The 26,085-nt window shown below is 43.3% G+C and overlaps 1 protein-coding gene across 2 annotated transcripts in view; it reads left to right on the top strand.

Annotated features, from left to right (window-relative positions):
- Window positions 1–26,085, top strand: part of AGMO (alkylglycerol monooxygenase) — a 737,946-nt gene that overhangs the window by 445,233 nt on the left and 266,628 nt on the right. For both annotated transcript variants that reach the window (XM_086941966.1, XM_086941965.1), the window contains exons 8-10: window positions 9,964–10,029; window positions 10,112–10,191; window positions 23,262–23,396. In XM_086941966.1, the coding sequence (XP_086798092.1) occupies window positions 9,964–10,029; window positions 10,112–10,191; window positions 23,262–23,396 (281 nt within the window). The remainder of the gene's footprint in view (window positions 1–9,963; window positions 10,030–10,111; window positions 10,192–23,261; window positions 23,397–26,085) is intronic.

The raw sequence follows: 26,085 nt of genomic DNA, 5'->3' as shown, positions 1-26,085 counted from the left end.
TTTACTCAGTGCCACAGCTACCTAGAGCTGAGCTAAGGATTTGACAAATGAAACTTAAGGGTCCTAAAGGAGTCTTATGAGAATAGGATTTTTACATGGTGAGGTTGCACAACCACATCATATAATGCAGCCAATTTCCTCTCAACATATATTCCTCAGCGGCTGTCAGTTACAAATTGCAGCAAATCTAACCACAAGTTTCTAATATATTTGCATTTTATTTTCATATCCTATTAAGTGGCTGCATGACCATAACGATCAATGAAAATATAGATTACATTTCTAGACTTGCATCAAGGAGTAACTTTTCCACATCTGAAAACCAGTTATTTGCCATTTAAGTACATTTGTCAGTGTCCTAAGTATTTTTTACTGATATATATGATTAAAATATTGTCTATCACTCCAACTCCAACAATTGTTAAAAATATGAGAAAGGTTTTCTTCATTACATCAATAGAACAGTACCAGCTTGGAACAATCTTGGAAGGTGGATTGTGTTCTGGCTCAAAGGCAGTATAATACAAATTATTACTCATTTGTTCAGGTCGGCGGCCAGATTTACTAAATAATTGCATTGCCCTTGCATCACACAAGGTGACGCAAATGCAACTCAAGCCATACGTGAGATTTACCATGCCATGCAGAGCCACTTTGTTTGGCTCTGCACGGCACAGTAAATCTGAAGTATCACAATGCTGCTTTGTATTACTCTGCCCTAGGAAGGCCTTTCATGGGGAGAGCATGGGTGTTCTGACACGTCCACCCATGGATTTTGGCACATTCCCAGGTTTAATACCACTAGTAATCCTTGGAATGCGTTAAAAAGTTATGCCTTCTCAGAGGAGGCACAATGAGGCGAAATAACTTTATTTCTTAAATTTTTTTCATCTCCCTTGGAGTGTTGCTTTCTGTAACACCCACAGAAAGACAAAAATGCCTGCGAGTATTGTTTTTGTGAAAGAAGGTGTTCCTACCTGCGCAAAAACAATCCTGTCTGTAAAGCAAGCACTGTTGCATCATGGCAGAAGGGTGCCTTCATTGGTGCTATGCTGCACTGTGTGCATCAGTGTTTGGCAATGCTGGAATCTTAGTGGATTTGGTGCATTCCTGCCCACTCTATGTGATGCAGCACAGCAAGATCATAAATCTGGCACCCAGTATTTATTAACATATTACATTTTTATCCTTTACCTCATTTCCTCTGGAAGCCGAATATTCTATGACAGATGGTAGTCTTTTAGAGTAGACAGATGAAACCACAATTGATTATGATAGGTGTTCACTTGTCCAGATGTTCAAAAATATCTTGATTGGCACATTTTACAGTCCTGTATCCTTCCCTTGTTTACTTTCTACCTGCTGCCAATGTTCAAAACCATTTAGTCCTGCTACATCTTTCTTGTTATTATAATCAACAAAGCCATCTAGATGACAAGATTGTAAACCCAGCGATTTCAAATGACTCTTGCCTTTCATACCCTGAGGCCATCACTGTGCTGTTGTTTGATTATTTGTCTGAAGTTGTTATCAATATGGACTGTCTGTTTGGGAACCTTTTAATTAGAAATTAGTGTAGATCGTTGCTTTAGAAAAGGGAAATGTGCAGCATATAATGTTGGTCTTTTTTATTCGTTTTTTTTTACTTATGTTTTTTGTGTGTTGCCTCAATGTTTTTTTACCTTATTGTGCTATTCTGGTTGTTATTGTGCCTCTCTCTATTTTGCCTATTGTGCCTTCTAGTTGATATTTTGCGCTCTCTGCCAGTTTTTCCCACCTCCCTCTCCTGCCGCTGCTCTCCCCAGAGCCCCTGTTGATTTCCGCTCCCGCCTCTCAGCTGTGCCTCCCTCCCCCTTCCCTCCCACCACCTTCCCTATTTAGTTGCGGCCACTGCGCGAGGGCATGAGCAAGATCTCTGGGGCATATTACCAAGGGCATTATCGCCGCATTAGCGGGACTTTTTCCCGTTAATGCAGCGATAATTTTATCGCCCTTTTACCAAGCTGTCGCTAACACCAGTTAGCGACAGCTTGTAGGCGATAGCGGGCATTTAGGGGCCCACTTTGCATGTCAGCGATAATTATCGCTAATGACATGCAAAGTGGGCGTGCCAAGATGTTAGCGACTGAAAACAGTCGCTAACATCTCTAACTCCTATTAACAACTTTTGGAAGTATTCGCGCTAAGCGCGAATATCTCCAAAAGCTAACACCTGCTAAAAGCAGTTCTTAGCCATGTTATCCAATGGAAGGTGGATAACATGGCTAAGAGCATTGTCACGATAATGCATGAATATCGCTGATTTTTCAGCAATATTCATGCATTTTGCAGGATTTTTACCGCTTTTGAGATAAACCTTGATAATATCAAGGTATCTCAGCGGTAAAAATCCTCGGTGCTCGGCGATATTTTTTTCCCGCTAATCAAGCAATAGCGATAATTATCGCTATTGCTTGGTAATATGCCCCAAGGTATCTCAGCTGTAAAAATCCTCGGTGCTCGGCGATATTTTTTTCCCGCTAACCAAGCAATAGCGATAATTATCACTATTGCTTGGTATTATGCCGCTCTGATCTCACGGCCAGGGACCTGCTCTCTCTCGCTGCAGCTACACTGCTTTGCTGTGCCGCTGTCCTGTGCAGGTTGGGGTTCGAGCCTCAGTCCAGAGTGTATTGTGCCCGTTTTTAATTAATTCTCTTGACTTACTGTGCCCTCAATTTCGACTGTTGCTTCTGTTTTTTACCTTATTGTGCCTTATTGTGACATTCTGGTTGTTATTGCACCTATCTGTTTTTTGCCTATTGTGCCTTCTTGTTGTTTTTTCACGCCTCTCCCCGCTGCCAATTTCCGCTCCTGTCTCCCAGCTGTGCCGTCCTCCCCTATTTAATGGTGGCCGCTGCACGGGAGCACAAGCAAGACCTCTGACCTCACGGCCTGGGACCCGCTGTCTCCCACTGCAGCTCCGCTGCTTTGCTGTGCTGCTGCCCTGTGCACGGCTTAGTGCAGGTAGGGGTTCGAGCCTCAGTCCAGATTGTATTGTGCCAGTTTTTAATTAATTCTCTTGCCCTACAGTGCCCTCAATTTCGACTGCTGCCCCTCTGTTTTTTTTACCGTATTTTGCCATTCTGGTTGTTATTGTGTCTCTCTGTTTTTTGTATATTGTGCCTTCTTGTTGTTTTTTCGCCCTCTCTGCTCCTTTTTTCCCACCTCTCTCTACCGCCGCTGCTGCCCCCACAACCCCTCCCCCTGCATATTCCCGCTCCCACTTCCCAGCTGTGCCTCCCTCCCCCCTCCCATATTTAATGTCAGCCGCTGCGGGAGAGCATGAGCAAGACCTCTGACCTCACAGCCTGGGACCTGCTCTCTCCCGCTGCAACTCCGCTGCTCTGCTGTGCCGCTGCCCTGTTCAGGCCTTAGTGCAGGTAGAGGTTTGAGCCTCAGTCTAGAGTATATTGTGCCCATTTTTAGTTAATTTTCTTGCCTTACTGTGCCCTCAATTTCGACTGTTGCCTCTCTGTTCTTTACCTTTTTGTGCCATTCTGGTTGTTATTGTGCCTCTCGGTTTTTTGCCTATTGTACCTCCTTTGTTCTTTTTTCGTACTCTCTGCCTGTTTTTTCCTGCCTCCCTCTCCCCCCTGCCGATTCCCACTCTCGCCTCCCAGCTGTGCCTCTTCCCTCCCCTATTTAATGGGGCCACTGTGCGGCCCACCAAAGGAACGCCAAATGCAAGCTCGTCTGCGACTTGAGCGGGACCAGCACCAGGGACCCTGGCTCCCCAACCATACACCTCTACAACTCAGCTACCCTCCATGCACTCAACCCTGGAAGGAGCCACAACTGCCAGCTGTCCACACCAAGCAGCACCCACGGACAGTTCCTCCTACCGCCACTGCCGCCAGTCCTTCCTCACTGCCCTCTCCACCACCGCCCCCGCACCCAACGCCAACACCTCTGATGCCCTGAGGTGCATACTCCTGGACCTCAGTCATCACCGAAGACACAACTTCGACCATGAAAGGCATCCACTCAGGGGCCCCCATGGACCCCAGACCCATTGCACATCTACCACAGAGCGGCCACTGCCATCGTCCCAGAACTACAACGCACCATCAAAGCCACCTTCAAGACAAGCATTTTTCCCGACGACTGGAAATGCGCAGGAGTCAGACCCCTGCTCAAGAAGCCCTCAGCAGATCCCTAGGAACTCAAGAACTACTGACCAATCTCCCTTCTCCCCTTTGCGGCAAAAGTCACCAAGAAGACCGTCAACGCACAACGAACAAGATTCATCAAAGAAAGCTCCATCCTCGACCCCTCCCAATCTAGATTCCGCCGCAACCACAGCAAAGAGACTACCCTACTCGCCACCATAGACAACATCCGCACCCTCCTTGACCAAGGACACACTGCAGCCCTGATCCTACTTGACCTCTCAGCAGTGTTCGATACCGTCTCCCACTGCACTCTCACCGCCAGACTCCACAACACCAGAATACATGGAACAGCCCTCAGCTGGATCCGCTTGTACCTCAACAGCAGAACCCAAAGAATCAGGCTGCTATACCTTCCTCTCCGAACCCAAAAAAATCAACTGTGGAGTACCCAAAGATCATCGCTGAGCCCCACGCTCTTCAACATCTACATAGCTCCCCTCACCGCCATAGTCAGACAGCACAGACTCAATGCCAACGACACCCACCTCATCCTCTCCCTCACCAATGAGTCCACCACCACTAGACTCAACTTCCAGGAAGGAATGAAGGACGTTGGATCCTGGATGAGCAACAGCTGCCCAAAGCTCAACTAGGAGAAGACAGAGGTCCTCATCCTCGGACCCTCCCCCTCTGCATGGGACAACACCTGGTAGCCCACTACCCTCGGCAGCCCTCTGACCCCCACAGACCACGCACAAAACCATGGCATTGTACTCGACTCCTCCCTTTCCATGAACCAAGAGCTCAACACCGTCGCCTCCAGCTGCTTTAACACCCTACAAATCCTCCAAAAGACCTTCAAATGGATCCCCCCGAGTCAAGAAAGACCATCACCCACGCACTCATAACCAGCAGATTGTACTGCGGAAATGCCCTCTACGCTGGGATCAACAAGTCCATGCCTCACAAGTCCCAGACCATACAGAACACCGCAGCCAGACTCGTCCTCTGCATCCCTCGACACAAACATATCACCCAACACCTACGGAACCTCCACTGGCTCCCCATTGAGTAGAGAGTTACTTTCAAGATACTCACCCACGCCTACAAATGCCTCCACAGCACCGGGACTCAATACCTCAACAAGAGAATCTCCTTCCACGTACTCAAAAGAAACCTCCAATCCACCAACCTCATCCTCGCCAAAAACCTGTGCATCCGCAGTGCCAGAACAGGCCGAAGAGCCTTTTCCTACATCGTGGCTAAGACCTGGAATGAGCTCCTGATCGACATCAGACATGCCCCCTCTCTGAACATCTTCAGGAAGACACTCAATACCTGGCTCTTCGACTGAACGGAGCTGCCCGCCCAGCACCTTGAGACCCTCATGGGTGAGTGGAGCGCTTACAATTCTCCTGATTGATTGATAAAAAATCACTAAGACCAAGATGGAAGAGAACTATAGGCTTAGTGCGCCCTAAACACACTTTCATAATATCCAGGTCCAACTGTTCCTAACAGAGTAATAAGGTATAGCCCATCTAAGATGGACACTAACTCTGCTTTTGTTACTTTGCTCAAACGCATAGCTTAGCCCAAGTTGCAAGTTTATGTCAAAATAAAATTGCATAAAGAAGAAAGCTATTAGATATGAGATTCCACAAATTGACAGGAGCAAATATCAAAATAATTGGAAACAAATTGAATAAAAGACAATATAATATCTTATTTAAGCTGATAGTGATTAGAAATAGTTCAGAAACATAGGACTTTTCACACCAAATTATTTTATTGGAGTGGGCAAATATTGTCAAATGGCCTGCTCAAAACATATATGATTGAAAATAGTAAACAACCAATTGCTCTGTTACTTTAGGCAGAGCAGAGCAGGTCACTGAAAAAGTCCAAAGTAGTATTGGATTATCGTAATAGGAGGTAAGGTAAGGTATATTTTATTGTTTAGTTAATTAAAACGATAAAAATTTTGGCATAAAAGAAACAAGTTAAACTCTAGCTTCATAGTTTAAATGAGACTTGATAAACTCTTCATCTAGCGTTAATCATTATACAGATTTGATCAAATAATATTCGTAATTTAAAAGCGTAAAGTGCTTAAGGCTAACAGGAGCTGGAAAATGTAGGGTTAATTCTTAAATTGAGACATGATAAACATTTATTCTAAATAATTATTTAAAATGCAAAATGAGCCAGAGAAGCACAAATTTCGTCCTTGAGAAGAGACATGATAAACACTGCATCTAAAAATTGCTTCAATTTGCAACAAAAGACCAGTAACTCTTCATATTGTAATGGAGTAAAGTGCATTTTGCTGGCTATGGCTATCCCATTAGGCCTTCCCTTTTTTGCATGTCCCGTAATGCAGATAGCTAGCCAAATACTGTTAAAAGTTTAAAAGTATAAAAAAAGGTGCAGTGTGCCGTACGGGAGAACCCTGAAAATGATGTTAAGCATCGACAAGGCATTCTTATTCCTAATTGTCCTTCAGGAATTTAAAAGATCTAGCGATTAACTGGGCATTTGTACCGCTTAGACATGTTGATATTGCGTTTTGACATTGCCTGATTCCTTAAACTCAAAATACAGGAGTCAACCAATAATTTGTCAAGTTATTCAATTTGTTACACACAAACTACATGCAACAATGTGCCATTCAATTAACCATATTTATTGGCTTTTAGTGGTAAAATGTTGCATCTCAATAGGCGATCTTAATAAAACAGTGTTGAAGTGAAGCGACTAATCATGGTTAGAGACAGCACAGCAAAGAGGATATGGAGCCCTGACATCAAAGTTGTTGGCTTCTTCTTGTTGGATCTCTCAAATACACATTTCTGTGGCTTTGTTCTGTTATGGAGAGGTAGATCATAGATAGTGTCTGAAATCAGCTCCAAAGTCTCTGTGGAGTTGATGTGAGGAATTCCGAGGTGGGCTACTATAAGTGGGATTTCATGTAAGAATTCAGGCACAGCAGGAGTCTGCACAGGGTCAAGACTGATTTGCATATGGCCAGGTCTAAACTGGGGTGGCATGGTTAGCAAAAGAATGATGGATTTAACCCAGATCTTTTGACTGGGGGGGAATGTTTTGATTTTTTCTGCATTCCGTCCATCAATTGTGTGTCTTATGCTGACAGCTGAAGAACCGGGTTTTAGAACCCAGCGGCACCAGGGGCACGCCCAAAGTCTTCGAGTTCACCTGTCTTAGAATACAGAGACACAGGATACTTCTCGGTGACGTCAAAGATCAAATTTATTGGCTGCAACCAGGAACAGAAGTCTACGAAGTACGACACAAGTAGGTTCGTCAGAGACTGCTCAATTTTCGTATTGCGAGACATCGTCTTTTATGCTAAAAATCACATTCCGGACAAACACCCACTAGTTACAGTTTGTCCAATCAAAGGTAGCGTTACTAAAAGGTATCGCATGACGACAAACCCATTTTCAGTTGTCCAGCTCACCATCAATTACACGGGAAAGCCCAACATTCTTTCTTGAACAGGCCGGACAAACCCATAATAAAAGACCACAACCCATACCATAAATAGGCCATAAAAGAAGGAACAGAAACAGATGAGAAACAGGATAAGGGGTGTGTATGTACATACCAAACTTTACAATCTCCTGCGCTTTGATCCTTAATCTCGATCAGCTACCGGACAAGGAACTGGCTTAACAAGGTCAGCTTCAGGCAACGGGGTCAGTTCACTCAGGTCATCTATCTAGGAATCAGTTAACGTGTACGTGTACTAAAGACTCGTTCGGCCGTAGTCATCGGCCTATGTGAGGGCAACCACAAAATGGCTGCCTTACACAAAATGGAACCCAAGGGTTCAGAACGAAATCCCTAAATACGTAGTGAATCCATTGGTCTAACATGGCGAAATCACTCGTACTTGCCGCACTCACTAGTTACGGTTCGCTACTATCAAATTCGTAACGAAACCATGACCTTTATGAAACGGGTTCAGAAATCACCGAACCTCACAGCAAGAGTCTGAAGCATAGTATGAAGTCATGATTCTTTTTCTATTCTTTTGTCTTTATTGAAACATTTGGGGGAGTGTGACCAGATAGCATAGCTGACAAAAGGTTCTGTACCTGGATGGGCTCAAGATCGGAATCACAGTTTTCCTTCTTCGTCAAGTTTGTAAATAGCATTTCAAAGAACTATCATCTCATTAGACAGCGTGATTCTGCTTGTGGTAGAGCAATTTGAATTGGTGGCAAGTTACGACTTCTGATTTTTGCTCCTCCAATTACTTTGTAGAGGTCCTTTTCCTGATGTGATGACTCCTCCTTCCCTTCCAGCTAATAGGGTTGGTGCACTATTGACACTAAGCCGTGCCATTTAATGATAATGTTTCCATGTGCTTGGCTTGTGGCATGACAACTAGCATCATGGGCCTTCTCTCTGATCGGATTCCCTTGAGTGAAAGCTGGAAGTAATCAGAAGTCAGTGTTTACACAATGTTTAATTAATAATAGGGGGATTTTGTAGAGATCAAACTTAGATACAAAGCCTCACAATGCTGTTCCTAGGTAGATGTAAAAGAGAGAGTACAGAGGTGAGGAGGGTATTTAGGGAAAGGGATGCATAGTGGTTTTTGGATGAGAAGAAATCATTTTCAGCTGTTTCTATCACTTTGAGGTTGTATATGTGGGTTACGTGTTTCATAAAGTTGTGAGACTCAGGGGCATATTATCAAGGGGGTTTATCTCCGCTTTTTTGGCTTTAAAAGCCAAGAAAGCGGAGATAAAATTATCTCCCTATTACCTAGCTGTCGCTTACACCAGTTAGCGACAGCTAGTAGGAGATAGCGACCATATTGGGCCCCGCTTTGCATGTCAGTGATATTTATCACTAATGACATGCAAAGTGGGCGATGGAGATAGCGATGTTAGCGACTGGAAACAGTTGCTAACATCGCTATCTCCTATTACCTATTTTTGGAGATATTCGCGCTGAGCGCGAATATCTCCAAAAGCTAACACCTGCCCCTGAGCAGTTCTTAGCCATGTTATCCAATGGTAGGTGGATAACATGGCTAAGAGCATTAGCTCGGTAATGCATGAATATCGCTGACGTTTCAGCGATATTCATGCATTTCGGCCGATTTTTATCGCTTAGGAGATATACCTTGATAATAGCAAGGTTCCTAAGCAATAAAAATCACCGCAGCTCGGTGATAAAAATATCGCCGCTAAGCCAACATAGCGATAATTATCACTAGTTGTTGGTAATATGCCCCTTAGTTCCTTCCTCTCATGTAGGAGTAAAAGGGCTTTCTCCATCTGAGTGGCGCAGGTTCTGGAGATACAGACTGACAGCAGAAGGCTCAATGTCTTTTTTCTCCTTTCTGATTTTAATTAATTAAATCCTACCTATTTTGCTGGGAAAAGTGATATTTTGCACAGTGTAGAACTTAATCATATTTGCCTAATGAGGCATGAAGGTGTATTGTACTGCTTAATTTTTAGCATTTCATTGAGCCACTCTGAACCAGGTTCACTGATAGTGCGGTTTAGCAATTAAGCCTGACAGCCCTCAGTGAACCCTTATGCACACTCAGAAACCTTTCAGAATCCTATGATACCTTTATTTTAGAACCTTTTCCATTACTACATTTTGGTCATGTTTGCCGTTGCATACCACATTTTATTCTAATTTTCCCAGCCTTTAGAATACTTTAAAACTGTTTTAAACACTTGATATATCAAATACACTTTCTTACGCTTGTGAAAATCATCATACTCCGTGAAACTACCTGATACCCTTCCTTTTACAGGGCGAAACCCTTACTGCATTGACGCAAACTATGCAGGTACCCTTATTATCTGGGACAGGATGTTTGGTAAGTAGGAGTTTTGTAAACTGTTAACTAAAATACTATATTCTCTCCATTCTATTTTTTAATGCAGTTGTCATTTTTTTAGGAACATTTGTACCAGAAAAAGAGAAGGTTGTTTACGGCCTTACACACCCAATAAATACATTTGGACCTTTCCAAGTACAGGTAATATCAATAGTTTAATACTTAATGCCAAAGTTGAGTATTTAAGGTAGTTGTTAAAAAGGCAAACAGTATTTTAAGATCTTAATTGTGTAAAGTGATATGGCATTACAGCTTAAAATGACCCTAGATCAAATCTTTCTTCTCTTTTATTCAAACAATGATTTGTACACATGAATAATATATTGTAAATCCTCATCTCTCCTATTAAGGTTGGCCTAGTGTATATCTCTGCAGCCTTCTTTCATGCCAAATGGTTGGAAAATGTGAAGATCAGAGAAGAGGATTTGTGGGATTTGTTATAGGAAGAAGCTGAGGAATTGTGCAAGTTTTTTACACAAGGTTTCTCACCTGTTCTGGGTTTTGTAGCCATTGTTGGGTCGTTTCTCTAAGAAAACTGTATAGAAACTGCATAAGTATTCAATTACAAAGCCAGTTAGGGAGTCTATTTTTGTCATGTACGATTACAACAATTCATTCCAAAGGACTCTTTGCTTTGGCAGGGTAACATGAACACAGGCAAATGCAAAAGCTTGACAGCTGGTCAAAGTAAAATAGTTTGTCTTGATTAAACATGTCAATTGGACTGATTATAACTATGCTGCTTATATGCATCAAATACTGCCTTCTACACTTTTAATTACTCACAGTAAAATGTATGGGAGATCAAAGTGAAAGAAACACAGCAAAAGGATGTGAAATACTAATAAAAAATGAAATACCTTTGCTCTAGATGAATTGAACCTCTCTTTTACCAACCATATGGGCACAATCTAAATTATTTCAAGTATGAGGTCATCATCAGTACTTTATTGTTTAAGTTAATAAAAAACATAATTATATTCCAATAAAACAATTAAAATGACATATAAACCTCTTTTGTGTCATTAAAATTCCCACAAGGGAAGAATGCTTTACTTCATCAGTTACGGTGGTCACACTAGTCCTCTGTCTAAAGTACTTTAGTATCATTAAAATCCAAACAATAAGATTGCATTTGTGACAGCGGCCTCAACTACAAATACCAATGTAAAAACAGATTAAAGACAGACAATGATTCATGGTATTTGAGTACATTTTAGCTGTGTGACCATCAGGCGAAATTATGTAGAGCGTGATCAACACACGGGGCTATGTTTTTCCCCAGACAGTATTACTTTTCATAAAACATCAAAAATGTAAAAATTTTGCAAGTGTTATTTTTTCTCATTGTCAGCTTTTTGCCACTCAAAATCAATCACTCAAATGCATTTTACTTTCATCCAGTGCCCTGTGTTGCCCAGAGCCCTGTGACCCACTCTGCACCATTGTAGTATGTAATTACATGCTTTGCTGTGTAATGCTCTGTGCTCGAATATATGATTAAACAACTACCTCCTATATAACGAATGCCTAAAGCACGAAGGCTAAACAACGACCAAAGCCAAACAACTATGTACCTAACCACGACTTACTGAACCACGAAAGTTAATCTATTGGCATATACTCTGAATCTACCACTACCTTCAAAACAATGCATGTTTGAAACACGATCCAAAAAATTATATTTATTTAAATTAAACAACACTTCCATTATAAACTATTTTTAATAAAGAATCTTGTGCCTCTACTGTTCCAGACATGCCCAGGGACTCGCACTGAAGCAATGTATTGCTTCAGATCAGCCCCTTTCAAAGAAAACGCATTGACGCTTTTGCCACTACTATTACTAATTGTGTCACCCCTTTCCGAAAATCCTTATCTTGGAAATTGGGTCATCGCTGGTCTCTAATTGATATTTGTTAATTGCGTGCTGTCCAAATAAGCGAGTGTGTAATTTAACCGTGCCAAGTTACATCCAGCCACTATATGTCAGTTTTGCCAAAATTACTGTACAACTGCTGTTCATTTGCAGCTAGAAGCTTCTCTTGTAATTAGTCTAGTTTCAGTTTTTGCCCTTGGTCGGGGTTTTAAACTCAAGGTCATGAACATGGATATACTTTTTAGCCTCCTACCCTTGTCACATACTTTAAATAAATACAGATGGATCACTTAATTGTCGTGCTTGCTTTTAAAAAGATGTTCATATTTTAGTAAACATGATATTGTTGAATTATTTAATTAAACCAATTATACTAATATGATCTGTTGAAACCGTTTACCATATTTGTGTACTTATAAATACACTTACCTCTGAAAATTCGTTGTAAATGAAGTATTAGTTAATGAGGTCGTGGGCCAGGTCAAGTAGTGGTTAATGAGGTTGTGATTCAGGTACAGGTCGTTGTTTAGGATTCGTTGTTAAGCCCACTCGTCGTTAGATATTCATTATTAAGGTTGTTTCCCCTCTCCACTGCCTGCAAGATGGCCTCCGGACACGGCTCCACAAACATCATGATTCTTATGGGATTCGGGTCTACTCTATGAGAATCCCCCATCAACTCGAGACCCTAGCCTTTATCTAATCAGAAATAACAGTTTTCGACGCCACTTGATCTACATATGACCGATATTTTAATCTCTAATAATTCTTTTGCCCTGAAGAAGCCCAGTTTTGGGTGAAATGCGTTGGCTGGTTTTGTCATCTGCATACTGTGCATAGCAGAAAATAAAAGATGAAAGACAACATTTGAAGATGTCGTGTCACTAAATGCTTTTACTTGTTTCTTTTCTCAATATGTTGCCTCTCATCCAAAGTAGCTTGTGATAATTGTTTGTGGTCTACTAGCATCAGGCCATTTGAGGTGGGCAATATACTGTACCAATAACCGTGACTAGTCCTGGTAGTGCAGTCATCTAGGACCCAGCTGCTCAGTGCTACTAAAATGAATGCACTAGGCCCATGACCTGCAAATAAACTGGTGCTTCTTAGCTGAATAAAGCAGACTACTCTCTGTGCTGAACAATACCTATTACATAACGTCTGTGTTGTTCTGTGTAAAAGTAACATCTATAGTTGAATTGCTTTATTGGCATGAAACCTCCATATGTACTACTTTGTGTGCCTTTACTGTAAAAAAATTCAAACTTATGGACTTAATCTATCACTTTCATACTCAAGTACAGATCTTCAATCACATTTTAGGCATAAAGGTATCTGTATTTTAGGCGAACCTTATTGTGGAATATTCAGTTTCTGGAGTATCTGCTGTTGCATGCATGTCTATACTACTAGTAACATGTTTTTACTTTATTTTATCATACACAGTCTATTAAATAATATTTTCACCATGAGGAAGAAACACTTTCTGCAACTCTGACTGCAAGCAAAACCTGCATAATTGAAGTACCTATCCTCAAACATTTATTGTAGAATAATTTTCTACAGTGTTAGATTTGGGGGTCTCTAGTTGCCACAGGTAGGTACTTGTGACAAATAAGCAGCCTTGTCTCTAGTCAGGGTAAGGGGGTACACTCCTAAAATAAACCCTGCTTACCCCCTTGGTAGCTTGGCATGAGCAGACAGGCTTATCTCAGAGGCAGTGTGTAAAGCATTTGTGACCACATACAGTAACCCAGTGACAAAACTACAGATGAACACCACACAAGGTTTTATATAAAAAATAAGTATACTTTATATAGATTTACCACAAGACCATAAACAACAAAAATACACAATACTGTTACTTTAAGATGGTGGTTTTAGCTTAGTTCAGTTCAGTTCTTAAGATGCAACACTTTGCGTCAATGTACCTTACGATGCGTTGAGCTTCCACAACAAGTAATGTTGCAGCGATGGGAATGCAGCAAAGTTCTGGTGCAAAGAATCCAGATTCCAGATGCGGCGTGCTTCTCCAATGATGTGAGAAGTCTCGGTTTGATGCGTCAACTGCTGCGGCGACACCCTTGTTCAGCGATACGACGGCAACAGACTCGGCTGCGGCACTCTTCTCCGGCGTTGCGAGAGGCTTCCGCACAATGTGACAATTACAGCGGCGACATCCAAGATGCGATGGCAGCAGCTCCGATGGCAGCGCACTTCTCTGGGGATGCAAGGTGTTTTTCTTGATGCGGTGCAATATGACAGCTACAGCGCCGACATTCACGATGCGACGGCAGCAGCAGCGACGGCGACACTTTCTACCATGTTCCCTGAGTCAGTTAGGATTATAAAATGTAATAATCTAACTGCCCATTCTGGCCTATGGAGAACAGGTAGCCTTGCAATAGTGAAAAACGAAAATGGCTGTAATTCAGTCAGTCAGTCAAATTCTTTATTTCGATTTAAAAAATCACAAAAGATAATACATAATACATAGAGGTGAGAATGTATAAAATATAAACATATGACAACATAAAAGTAGATTATATAAATTTAAATCAAACCTTCCTAATAAATTTCGTGCTTATACAATATATAGCTAAAACACTGTTAAAATTCACCCCAGCAAAACTGCCGCCTAGGGTGACCATTTGTCCTAGATTCAGCAGACAAATCAATTTTTAGTTCATTCGGTGTCAATACAGTAAAGTACATAGTGCATGAACAATCACCTGAAACTAGGGAGCATAAAACATTCACCTAAAACTCCTCTCTTTGAAACGAATCACCCACACCCAGCCCAAGAACTTATCGACAGCGATCACAATGGACTCTTTAGTAGATGTTTTTAGAATCCTGAATTCCTCGCTACTTGACCTGGTCCCCAGATTTAGACAAAGAGGTTTCAGCCATCTGGCCCTGGGGTTTCTACAGGCTGGGCAAGCAAACAGAATGTGTGCCAGTGATTCGATAGAATTTGGACAAAAGGGACAATTGCTACTAATCGAGCTACACCATATGTTGGTAAATACATTGGTAGGAAGCAAACCCACCTTAAACTGATGGTACAGTTTCCTGTCATTGGGTGGGGTAATTAAATCCCAGTACCCTTCATAATTCACTTAATGCTTGATCTCAAGGAAGTCACTGGATAATGAGGGCCAGTTAGAGCCGCACATCGCTTGATAACAAGCGGGTTCCAGTATGCTGCCTTGAACTCACTTTTAGCTGGAAATACACTGTCAGCAGGGGAAGCCCATAAACTACTCATCCCCATCTCACAGAGAGTGGCTTTTACTCACCTTAGCCATGACATTTTGCTCTTACCGTCTGCCTCACTAACTTCTATTAGAGCTTGGGCATATTGTGAAAGCACCGGGGAGACCCAGAGCCTTCTCCAGTATGCCAGTGCCCTAAAGAGTGGCCCATCCTCAATCGAAAAGCAACACAGATCTAAAAATAAGGGTAATAACGGGGTGGACTGTGGGACGCCAAATAAAGTCCTCAAAAATGTATTTAGAGCTTTCACTAAAGGATCTATGTTGGCGTACCCCCACAGTTCTGCCCATACAAAATCGAAGCGCTAATTTTTGAGAATTAAATTTGTAGTGCAGGAGCGATTGGTTTAGTGTATGATGATGGCTGCTCCTTCAACAGGGCACCTGAGAGTTGGGTGTGCTTGCCAGAGAGCAAATCTATTTGAGGCTTCCAGCTTAGTTTGTTGCCAATGGTTACCCCTAGATAAATAAAATTATGTGTTTGTTCCAGAGTACCTTCCTTCATTTTGACTCTACCCTTAAAATTCTTATGTTTGTGTAGGACCATATATTTAGTTTTATCTACGTTGACTATGAGGTCACGGTCCTAATAAAAATATGTCCTCAAATCTTGAAAGGGCACACTGTAGGCCTTTTCGTGTCTTGGAGAGTATAAGGGTGTCGTCTGCAGACATAAGCAACAGGATCTTCATCCCTGCTAAAATGGGTGCATCCGTAGGATAATTATAAAAATACTGCACTACCCCAATAATATATAATGAGAAGAGAGTTGGTGCTAGAACGCATCCCTGCCTAACCCCCTTCTCTACAGGAAACCTTTTAGTGGCGCTCCTCTGCACATCCCATCTTACCTGCACGTAGTTGGCATCATGTAGCTTAACCAGAAATGCCAGAATTTCTAATGGCATTCCTGATATCAAAAAGATTTGCTACATCTTAGTACGGGGAACAAGGTCAAAAGTCGACTTGAGGTCGACAAAAGCAGCATAGATTGTACTTCCCCCTAACACTACAGTACCCCAATATAACCGGATAAACCTGAACACCTGATCAATGGTGGTATTACAAGAGCGAAAACCCGCCTGGAGTGGGGACAGGATGTCATATTCCTCAAACCAGGCCTGGATTTTGTTCAGTACCAACCTAGCCGATACGTTTTGTATGCAGTCAATGAGGCTTATCGGCCTATAATTTCCTGGTTGAGAGCAATCCCCTTTCTTATAAATAGCGAGGATTTCTGCTCCTCCCCAAGTACCTGGCACAGATGCTGCACTTGCAATGGTGATCACGAGGAGCTGGATGTAGGATGCCCAGTTAAGTATATCATAAAGGAACAGATCGGCGGGAATGCAGTCAGGCCCGGACGCCGTGCCTCTTGGGACTGAGAGTAAGGCATTTTCCATGTCTTTCTTGGTACAGTGAAAAGTGGAAATGAGAGGTGGCATATAAGAACAGTCTTGCACCTCCCCACGATGTGCAAACTGGGCTTTAAAATGCGATACCCTCTTGTCTGGGACTACATAGTTCACAGACACCTTCCTAGGTGCCCCACTGCCCCATTTCACCAAGTGCTAGAAGGTAGTGATGTTTCTCCCCGAACATGTCTTAAGCAGTTCGGCCCAGTGTAGTTCATCCCAGTCCCTTTTAGCTCGGTATTGGGCTGCCTTATATTCAGCCCTAGCCCTTCATATATCGTCCCTTTTTTTTTACCTAACTGCCCTAGCCAGGGTTCTATAGGCCGTGCGACATGAAGTATCATACCAGGCGGCCGCCTTAACTCCAGAGTGTATCAGTGGTTTTTTGTTTTTGGAAATAAAAAAGCCTTTAACCTGGTTTAAAAGTTTCTTGTGGACCTGCACAACAATAGAGCTAAGCTCTTCCTGTGTAGCACATGTCTATAATGTACTTAGTGCATTAACCACATCGCTGCTGCACATTTTCCCCTCCGGTGCTGAAGAATTCAGATTTACCTCATTTCATGACGAGCTCAGCTCGTCATCAGCACAGCTCCACTGTGCCTCATGATGAGCTGAGCTCGTCATGAGCATGGAAAGGGTTAACTAGCAAACTACTCATTTGCATCAAGTGCTCATCTTTTTTAATCAGGTTTGACCATTTAAATCGCCTGTGATCATTTGACAATAGAGCCTCCACATAATCAATTTGTGCCTCCGACTAACACCATGAGTAGTACTTGCGGGATATAGGGAGAGCACTGGGGTTCGCTGGTATATACCCAGAAGAACGCTACGGTCATCAGAGGCAAAACTAGTCTTAGTTCCCATTGCAGAAAAAAGTTAACTCGGGGGACGAACCTTTTTAGTGGGAGTGGACAAAGCTTGGAACACTCTCCCATTACATCTCAGAAGCACAACTAAACATCTGGATTTTAGGAAGGCCTTGAAAACATGGCTATTTACGCTTTCAGACCAGTTGTACTTTTCCAACTCAGGCCAAGGAAGGATATCATATAAAGCGCCAGGACACCTCCGGGTAGCAGTTGCGCTCTATAAGTGCCAATAACATTAACATTAACATGGTCACCCTCAGTGCGTTCACAAACCACCAGATCTATTAGGTTGGACAAACATTCCTTATTAAGCAGGAAGAAATCAATGCGACTGCTTTGTAGCCCAGTGCAAAAAGTATGCGAGCCCTGCTTGTCTGAGGCTGATCTCCCATTAACAGCCCTGACTCCTGTTCCAAATAGAACACTTTTAAATGCAGGGCTGCACTTGTCCATTGGTTAATTGGAGGAAGATCCAATGATGGAATGGACCACTGAGTATCCTCCTCTGCACTAAGGTTTACATCAAAAAGGTCCAGGGGTTCAAACGTACAGTTAAAATCACCGGATATTATCAAATTTTTATCACCTCTATGTTCAGTTAAAAATGGGTCTAAAAACTCAACAGTGGGAGAGGCTTTCCCACCTTGCATACCCCTTGCATAGGCATTGATAAGCAGCAGGGCTGGTACATTAACCTGCTGTATTCTAATTATAAGGATGTCCCTGCAATTGAGTAAAGCTCCTCCACCTTATAGTGGTTAGATTGTCTAATCCAAGATATGAGGCCCCCCCTTGGTCTACCACGCTTCTCGCCTTCCGCAACCTTTGAAAAATCAAAAAAGCCCTGGTGGTATACATGGCCCAGGTTTCTTGGAAGATCAGTATATCGTGGCCCTCAATAAAGACGTACCAATCTACTGAAGCAGTTTTTTGTAGAAGTCCAGCTATGTTCCATGAGGCTAATTTAGGTCCTACAGCCGCACCGGAGTTGTAGCTACAGCCTGGCGGATGGCAGGAGCTACTTGCCTCCACTAGGCCAGTTACCCCAACATTTGAATGGTTACCAACAGGTGATGGGCTATACTCCGCATAGCATTGGCACATTTCAGACTGTTCGATGTAGGTGGTAAAAGACCTCCTGAGTCGTTAGAACCTGATGCCCAACCACCCTCACTAAACTCGCGCTTTGGAGAAAGAGTCTTATTATTGTCAGTGCAGAGACCTAGTCAGTCAATATCCTCCAAGTTGGAAAAAAGCTCGAATATATTATATGTGCCGCAAATTATAGGGGCCTGGAAGCAGGGCTACGTCCATTGGGCCATCCCTTCCTCTTACGTGAGCTGGAAAGTTGCGGTAGAAGAATCCTAACGGCAAAATATTGATGTAGTCCCTGCTTGGATGCCCGGACCCAGCCCGATCTAGGCTAGTATGGACTAGGCGCGGGGACCCAAAGCTCCGGACCAGGCAGTCTCCTTTAAAGGCTTTCGGGGATTTACCAACCCACGGAATTCTACGTATCATTTTGAATTCACTAAATAGGGCATTACCCAACCCAGTTCTTGAATTCAACAAATGAAGGGCCTTATTCTTAATTGATGACCAATGTTCATCACCAGCTGAAGGGAGCCCTGGCACATTCGATAATATATTAGTATATTGTGTGGCTTCAGGTGGAAGGTGGAGAAACTAACTAAGACTCTCTTCCCCTCCTTGTAGCAACCCTGGGTCTTGACGTTCAACTTGTTCCCTACTATGAGTAACATTGACAGAAGGTGTATGTATGCCCTGTGAATTTACCATAGGAACCTTCGCTTTAGTATGGGGAGGGCAACCAGCCACATTAATGGGTATTCTAGTTTCGGACACACTTGCTGATCTTGGTCCAATCAATCCCCCTGGCACACCCTCACTCACCAAAGGGGTTGAGGAAAAAAGGTGTTCCTCAATTTTAGCTAATCTCGAGTCTATACCAGACAGCTTTAAAAATAACGGGTCAAGCATAGTGGCATGTTTCTCTTCAAATTTAGCTACAGGACATCCTCAAAGTTACTGGACACCTGTGTATCAATAGCCATGGTTCTTACGTCACTGGTGCCCGGGATGCCCGAAGCCGAAAATGCGTTGCAATCACCCTCGCTGCCCGGGATCCTCACTTCCATTTTTGCTATTTTGCATGCCTGTTGCGTGGTTTTGGGCAAGCCACGCACCTTCCTTTTTTTATTTGAGCCTTACCCACCTATAGGTTGTAGAGACCTTTGATGATGGGTAAGTGCCTTTACAGTGGGTGTGGGTGGTAGGGATGGAGTACTGGCTACCACAGAAGACTCATTTGGTTGGGGCTCTAGAGAGATAGAATTCACTGGAGGCATGCAATCAATTGCTGGGTCCAACTCTGGGATGAGCAAGGGGTGATGTGAGAAGACTTCAGAGGAGACTCTAAGTGGATATAAAGAGAGTCACCTTTCTGTTAACTCAATTTTGTGGATTAAAACAGACTCCGCCTGTGTCAGCAAGGCATCCAACGTGCCTACTACTCCTGGCCCTCCTACCCCCTTATGTTCAAACTTACTCATGTTTTCTAGGTGGTGACACTCAAGAGTACTATAGATAAAATATTACAACAGAAAATGCTGACCGGTTTCTGGGGAGTCTGATAAAAGGGGGGTGGCCCAGCCCTGCCTCCTCCTGGTGCAGCTGTAATTCACTATTAAGACATGCCACACACATCAGCGCCTACCATAGGGGTGTTTGATATGAAGAATAGGGAAGGTTTAGGGACTGGCAAGTGGGTGTACTTGCCCAGTCCACATGGCAGTGCCAGACTGCATACAGGCTCTGCAATGGCAGGCCTTGTACACACTTTTACAGGCCGCTTCTATGGGTGGCATAACCAGTGCTGCAAGCCCACTAGCAGCATTTGGTTCACAAGCCCTGGGCACACTCAGTGCACTGTACTAGTGTCTGACAAATAAACGAAACCAGCCAATTATGGAATCACTAATTCATACAGCAATTTACAATAGGGAGAGCATATGCACTTTAGCACTGATCAGCAGTGGTAAGGTGCCCAGAGTCATAAAACCAACAAAACAGGTCAGACAAAATACAGGAGGATGGCAAAACGTTCAGGGATGACTCTGCAAAAAGGGCCAAGTCCAACATACAGGCTAAAGCACTACCAATGCTTTTCCATCACAGCACCTTGGATTCCCCGGGTATCTAGTTTTCAAGAATGTGCAGGCTTGCCAGTTTTCCCTCGGTGGCGCTGAGCCAGGTCCCAAAATTCACAGCTATCCACATTGGAATTTTTTTTAGTTTTCACTGGAATAATGTGATGCATCAATGTTGTGTTTTGGCCCGTTTCTTTTTCCGGGCACTAGGTCTAACCCATTGTACCAATTGTATTGGAAAACATTGTCTAGTCACGGTCCCAATCAATCATACCCTTGGTAGCTGGCAATGAGCAGGCAGGCTTAACTTAGGCAACAGGTGTGTAAAGCATTTAAAACACCAATACATTAAATAAGTAGGAAACAACACAGAGATCAAATCCAACACCAATTTATACAAATATGAAATATTGGTATGATAAAAATCACAACCAAAATAACTAAAATCCAATTTAGGGAACCGGAGATATGAATTTTTCAAGAATAAATACTTCCTAGTGCCTATAAACCAAAAGTGCCTCTTTAGGACATCTGGCCATGCTTGACCGGGACAAAGTCAAAGTTTCAGGTGAACCGCAATGGGGCGTGGATTGGATAAACTGAACGGTAGAGGACGGTCAAGTTTTTACCTTCTGACTTGGAGCTTTTTCTCTTGACGTCCAGCAAAGCTCCTCATCAGGCTGCTTGGCTCAGCATGAGGACTTGGTGAAATCCTGGATGTTTTGTGCTCCAATGCTTTTAGTGAGACAAACCTGAAATCCGGGTCACAGTTCGGTGACATGACTCTTAGTCACTTTATAGAGATGTTTACCAAGAATTCTCCAGTCTTCTCCAAACTTCTGGATCTTTTTCCAGAGCATCCTTTCTGGGTTTCAAATTTCCAGAACACCAGTCCAAGGGTCTAGAAGCTCTGAGATGGTCCTTGGGATGTTGGTACTATGTTTTCCACTAAGCACCTGGCCAAATCCTTAAAAGTCCACTGGAGACTGTCCAGATGAGTTTGTATTTTTGGAGTTGATGTAGGTTGAGCTCTTTTAACCTGTTGCTTTCAGGTAGTCCACTCCTTCACTTTTAGAAGCAAGGCAACGTCCTTAGGGTTATAATTCCACAGTCTGTAGCATGTGCAGTCATCTAGAGTGCAATCCTTTGGGGTGCAGACCAGGGCCCCAACAGGGCAGTCATTTTTCTTCTTCTTGTTTCAGGCAGAGATCTGAGTTGCTGTGCATCTCTCCCATTTTTATCCAGTGTTCATGGCCGATGTGCAGGGGGCCCCACTGACAAATTGGGTATGTGGTGAGACCCAGAAATATGACAACATCCTCCAAAGTGTGGCATATTATTGACCCTCTGTCATGGAGCTTAAGACCTGGCTAAGCCATACCACTGGTGTGACAAAGTTTCCCTAACACACCCCTTCCAGCCCCTCTGCTCATCAAATTATGGGGTTCCTGTCTGGATGGGGTGGCAGGATGTTGGGGTGAGCCTGTGTCCTGTTCTCACTATCCTTCCCTCTTTGAAGACCAATTTGGCTTCTCCATCCCCATCCTGCTTTTTGATCTACAGTTACAGTTCTCCTCCCACCTGAGGCTTCCTTTTTCTCCCCTCAGGCCACTTCACACCTCATTAAGGCAGCTTGTCTTAGCCTGGAAGAGGCTCATCAATCATAGCAGGGCTGCTGGAAAACTGGATTTTGGCTGATCCAAAATAGAAAGTTCTATACCTTCTCTTCTGTGATAGTTCTAATAAACCCAACAGTGGTAAGTTGCTGGGTTTCGCCTAACTATTACCTTGATACTTTGAAGTACGTTTTACCTCACTTCTAACAATAGGTATGCTTTATTAAATTATTCCCATGTTAGCCTATTGAGCCAATTGTGCGACAATTGGCAAAACTACATTGACAGCTTTTTCCCTCATCATGGCATATAAAACATATTTTATAATGCTCCTGTTTATAGTTACAAAACCCACTACCCCGGGGCACCTAGAGGACACCTTTAGGGTGACATATATAAAAATAAGGTAGTTTGAGACTTTGGAAGTGCATTTAATTTCAAAGTCGAATTTGCATATCATTTACTTTTAAAAGTAGCCTGCAAAGCAGGGCTCCCTTTAAAATGACAGCAGGAAATCCAGCAGTGCACATTTAAGTGCATTAAATCTGCTGGGCATTTAAACCACCATGCCCTATCATATACTAGGAGCATACAGGTAGGTTGTCAAACCAATTGTAGTTACACCTAACTACAATAAACCTTTTACACATAACACTGGCCTTGGGTCTGGTTAGCAGAGCCCAGTGCCCCAAACAGCCAATAAAAGGTCTCAGCTCTGGTGGGGCAGCAGTTAAGGGGTTAAACAGCTGCTTTAATCATGCTTGATGGCCTGACCTGCCTTTCACTTCAGCTGCTGGCTCTGGCAGCAGGCATTGTGATGCCACAACTCAACTGTATTAATCTTATAATAGTAGAGCTCTGATATCTATCCTTTATAATCTGTGACTTGGTGCATTACAGGTCTCTTATTATAAAGAAATTAGTGACTTTATTTATACAGGGAATACATGTCTTATAAGGTTTATTTTGTCTTCACAGTTTCAACACTTGGCCTATATGTGGAACATGTTGTGGGTCACCCCCGGATTCTGGAATAAGGTTTCAGTTGTATTCAAGGGACCAGGCTGGGGTCCCGGCAAACCTCGGCTCGGCCTCCCCGAGGAACTCCCAGAGGTAAGAAGAAGTTAAAGGTTGTTGCTGTGTTTCCAAATATTATATTGAACCTTTTTTTACTGTGTGATTTCAGTTTTAAAGTGTTTATAGAGCCAAATTATCAATCAGGTCTTAATAAAGAAGAATGAGGAACATTTTAAAGAAATATAGTACAGAAATCTTATTTTTGCAATTCGGTGTTAGACATTTCAATTTCTAAATTTGACCCAAAGAACTTTTTAATATCATCAGAGAACAAACATCTAAACACTTTGCTGCCACAGGCCAGGCCTCCAAAGACCTGTGCGACAACTTTGTCAACTTCTTCAAGATTGAGCTCTCTCTAGACATCAACCCCAACACCTCTTGCACAATCTGACCCCCTGAAACGGAAGCCAATGCACTCAAACACCCTATGAAAGTCTGGAAATCTTTCAACCCCATACCAGAAACTGTGATTCTCAATCTGATCTCCAACTCCAAGCGCGCAGCTCTCGCATTAGATCCTCTACCCACTCAATTGACACTGAAACTCTCCCTAGCTCCATACTGGTGCAAGATCATAAACAGCTCCCTGAGAACCGACGTCATTCTTGACTGCCTCAAAGCCGGCCAAGTTACCCAACTTCCGAAAAAATCTGGCCTTGACTGCGACAATCTCTGTGGAAAATGACCATGTATTCATGTATATGTACATAAGCGGCGTTCATTTGTGTTCACCATACCCCTCTCTGTAAGCAGAACGAATACTGCGAAGCATTGACTGCATCATCCCGCCAGTGTAGGCCCATGCACGCACTACGCGACAGCCATTTTAGGCACCATGGCCTCTCTGGCCGTTTGTTAAATCCCCAACACCCCCCCGCGCATTGAACACCCCCGCTCTCTCATGCATAGACCATAAAACCCTCTTCCTCTGCGCGACCCTACTCTGGAAATGACACCCCCGCCTGGCCCACACCCCCTGCATTTCCCCTCAGGAGCTCCCTTCCCCTCTTCTGATGATTCCCCCTCTCGGTCACGCCTGGCCCCTCGACCCGGTCCCAAGTCATAAGACCAAGCCTCGTGGATGTACCACCCCCCACCCCTTTTTAGCCCCGCATAGCAAAGCGTGATACACCAACTGAAGTGCCTGATCTTATCGCCTGCCCAACCTTAGATCTGACCGCCCCCTCCTGCCCTCGTGTCCTGTTGGAATGTCTGGCTGCAAGATTACAATCACTTGTTACATTTAGGAGGGGGAACGACATCCGAGGAAGGGTATGGGAATAGGCCTGAAGCTGGGATTCCAAACATGCCTTTTCGTACTTCAAAGTGTCTTTTATTGCAATAAGGAATGTTTGTGCATCATAAACCTGTGTATAAAAGACGAAGCCTCAGTAAAACTTGTTAGAGCACCTCCTGACGACACTGTGTGCGTGTCCGAAATGACAGGTTCTCCTCATGAGAAATAAAACTCTGTTCTTGTGTTCCTGCTTTCAGCGCCCGTCTCTTTATTTTGTAATCGTTCAAGATGGGAACTAAGAGGCGTCTTGCGCCAGCAGCCTGGGCATCGGTTGTAATCTGGACTGCTTTTTCTCATCTCAACAACTTCAGACCTGTTTCTAATGTACCCCTCCTTGCCAAAATTCTTAAAAAGTGTGTTCTTTCTCAATTAACTCAGCATATGGACAGCATCAACCTTCTAGATCCCCACCAATTGGGTTTCAGAAAAGGCTGTAGCACTGAGACTGCGATCCTTAACATCATGGATGACATTCACAAATCTCTAGATACCGACAAATGATACCTACTCATCCTCCTGGACTTGTCGGCAGCTTTTGACTCGGTGGATCACTGCCTTCTCATCAAGGCTCTCCAAGACAGGGTAGGAGCAGACGAGGTGGTCATAGAGTGGTTCTCTTCCTTCTTACACAACTGCTCCCAAAGGATAAAATCAAAACCTTCATGTCTGACTCTCATCCTGTCAATAGAGGGGTCCCCCAAGGATCAGTGCTTTCCCCTCAACTATTCAACATTTATATTGAACCCCTCACCTCCATACTCAAAAAAGCCAACATCACCTTTCACCTCTATGCAGACGACACCCAGTTCTATCTGGAAACATCCTCCTTTGAAGATATTCAGAGACTAAACAAAACTCCTAAAGAAGTCCAGCATTTGCTATCCATGAACCACCTCAAACTCAACAAAGAGAAAACTGAAATTCTTCTCTTCTCAAACAAAGAAGAAACCCCCCAAATCATGGAATGGCTTAAAGAAATCGATGCTCTCAACTGTAATCTCACTCTGGCTAACTCCACCAAATCATAAGGATTTACCCTAGACCCCAAACTTGACATGGTCAGTCACATAAAGAACTCAGCGAAGGGTCCCTTCCTCAATCTGAAGTTTCTCAACAAAATAAAACCCTTCATCCCGCCCAATGACCTCAAACAAGCCACCCAATCCCTAGTGTTATGCAGGCTCTACTACGGAAATGCTACCCTCACCGGTACAGCAAAATCCCACCTAGCCCCCCTCAAAACAACCCTAAACGCAGCAGCCAGAATGGTCACCGGAGTCAGAAAATTTGAGCACATTGCACCCGCACTAAAAGATCTAAAATGGTTCCCAATAGAGACGCGTGACAGCTTTAAAACTGCATGTGTCACGCATAAAGCCCTCCACACAGGGAAACCTGAATACCTGGCCTCCAAACTCAAAAAGG

Source organism: Lissotriton vulgaris, chromosome 10 (assembly GCF_964263255.1).
Source record: "Lissotriton vulgaris chromosome 10, aLisVul1.2, whole genome shotgun sequence".
NCBI classification, from domain to species: Eukaryota; Metazoa; Chordata; class Amphibia; order Caudata; family Salamandridae; genus Lissotriton; species Lissotriton vulgaris.
The sequence above is the reverse complement of the archived record's forward strand: the minus strand, read 5'-3'. Positions and strand labels throughout refer to the sequence as shown.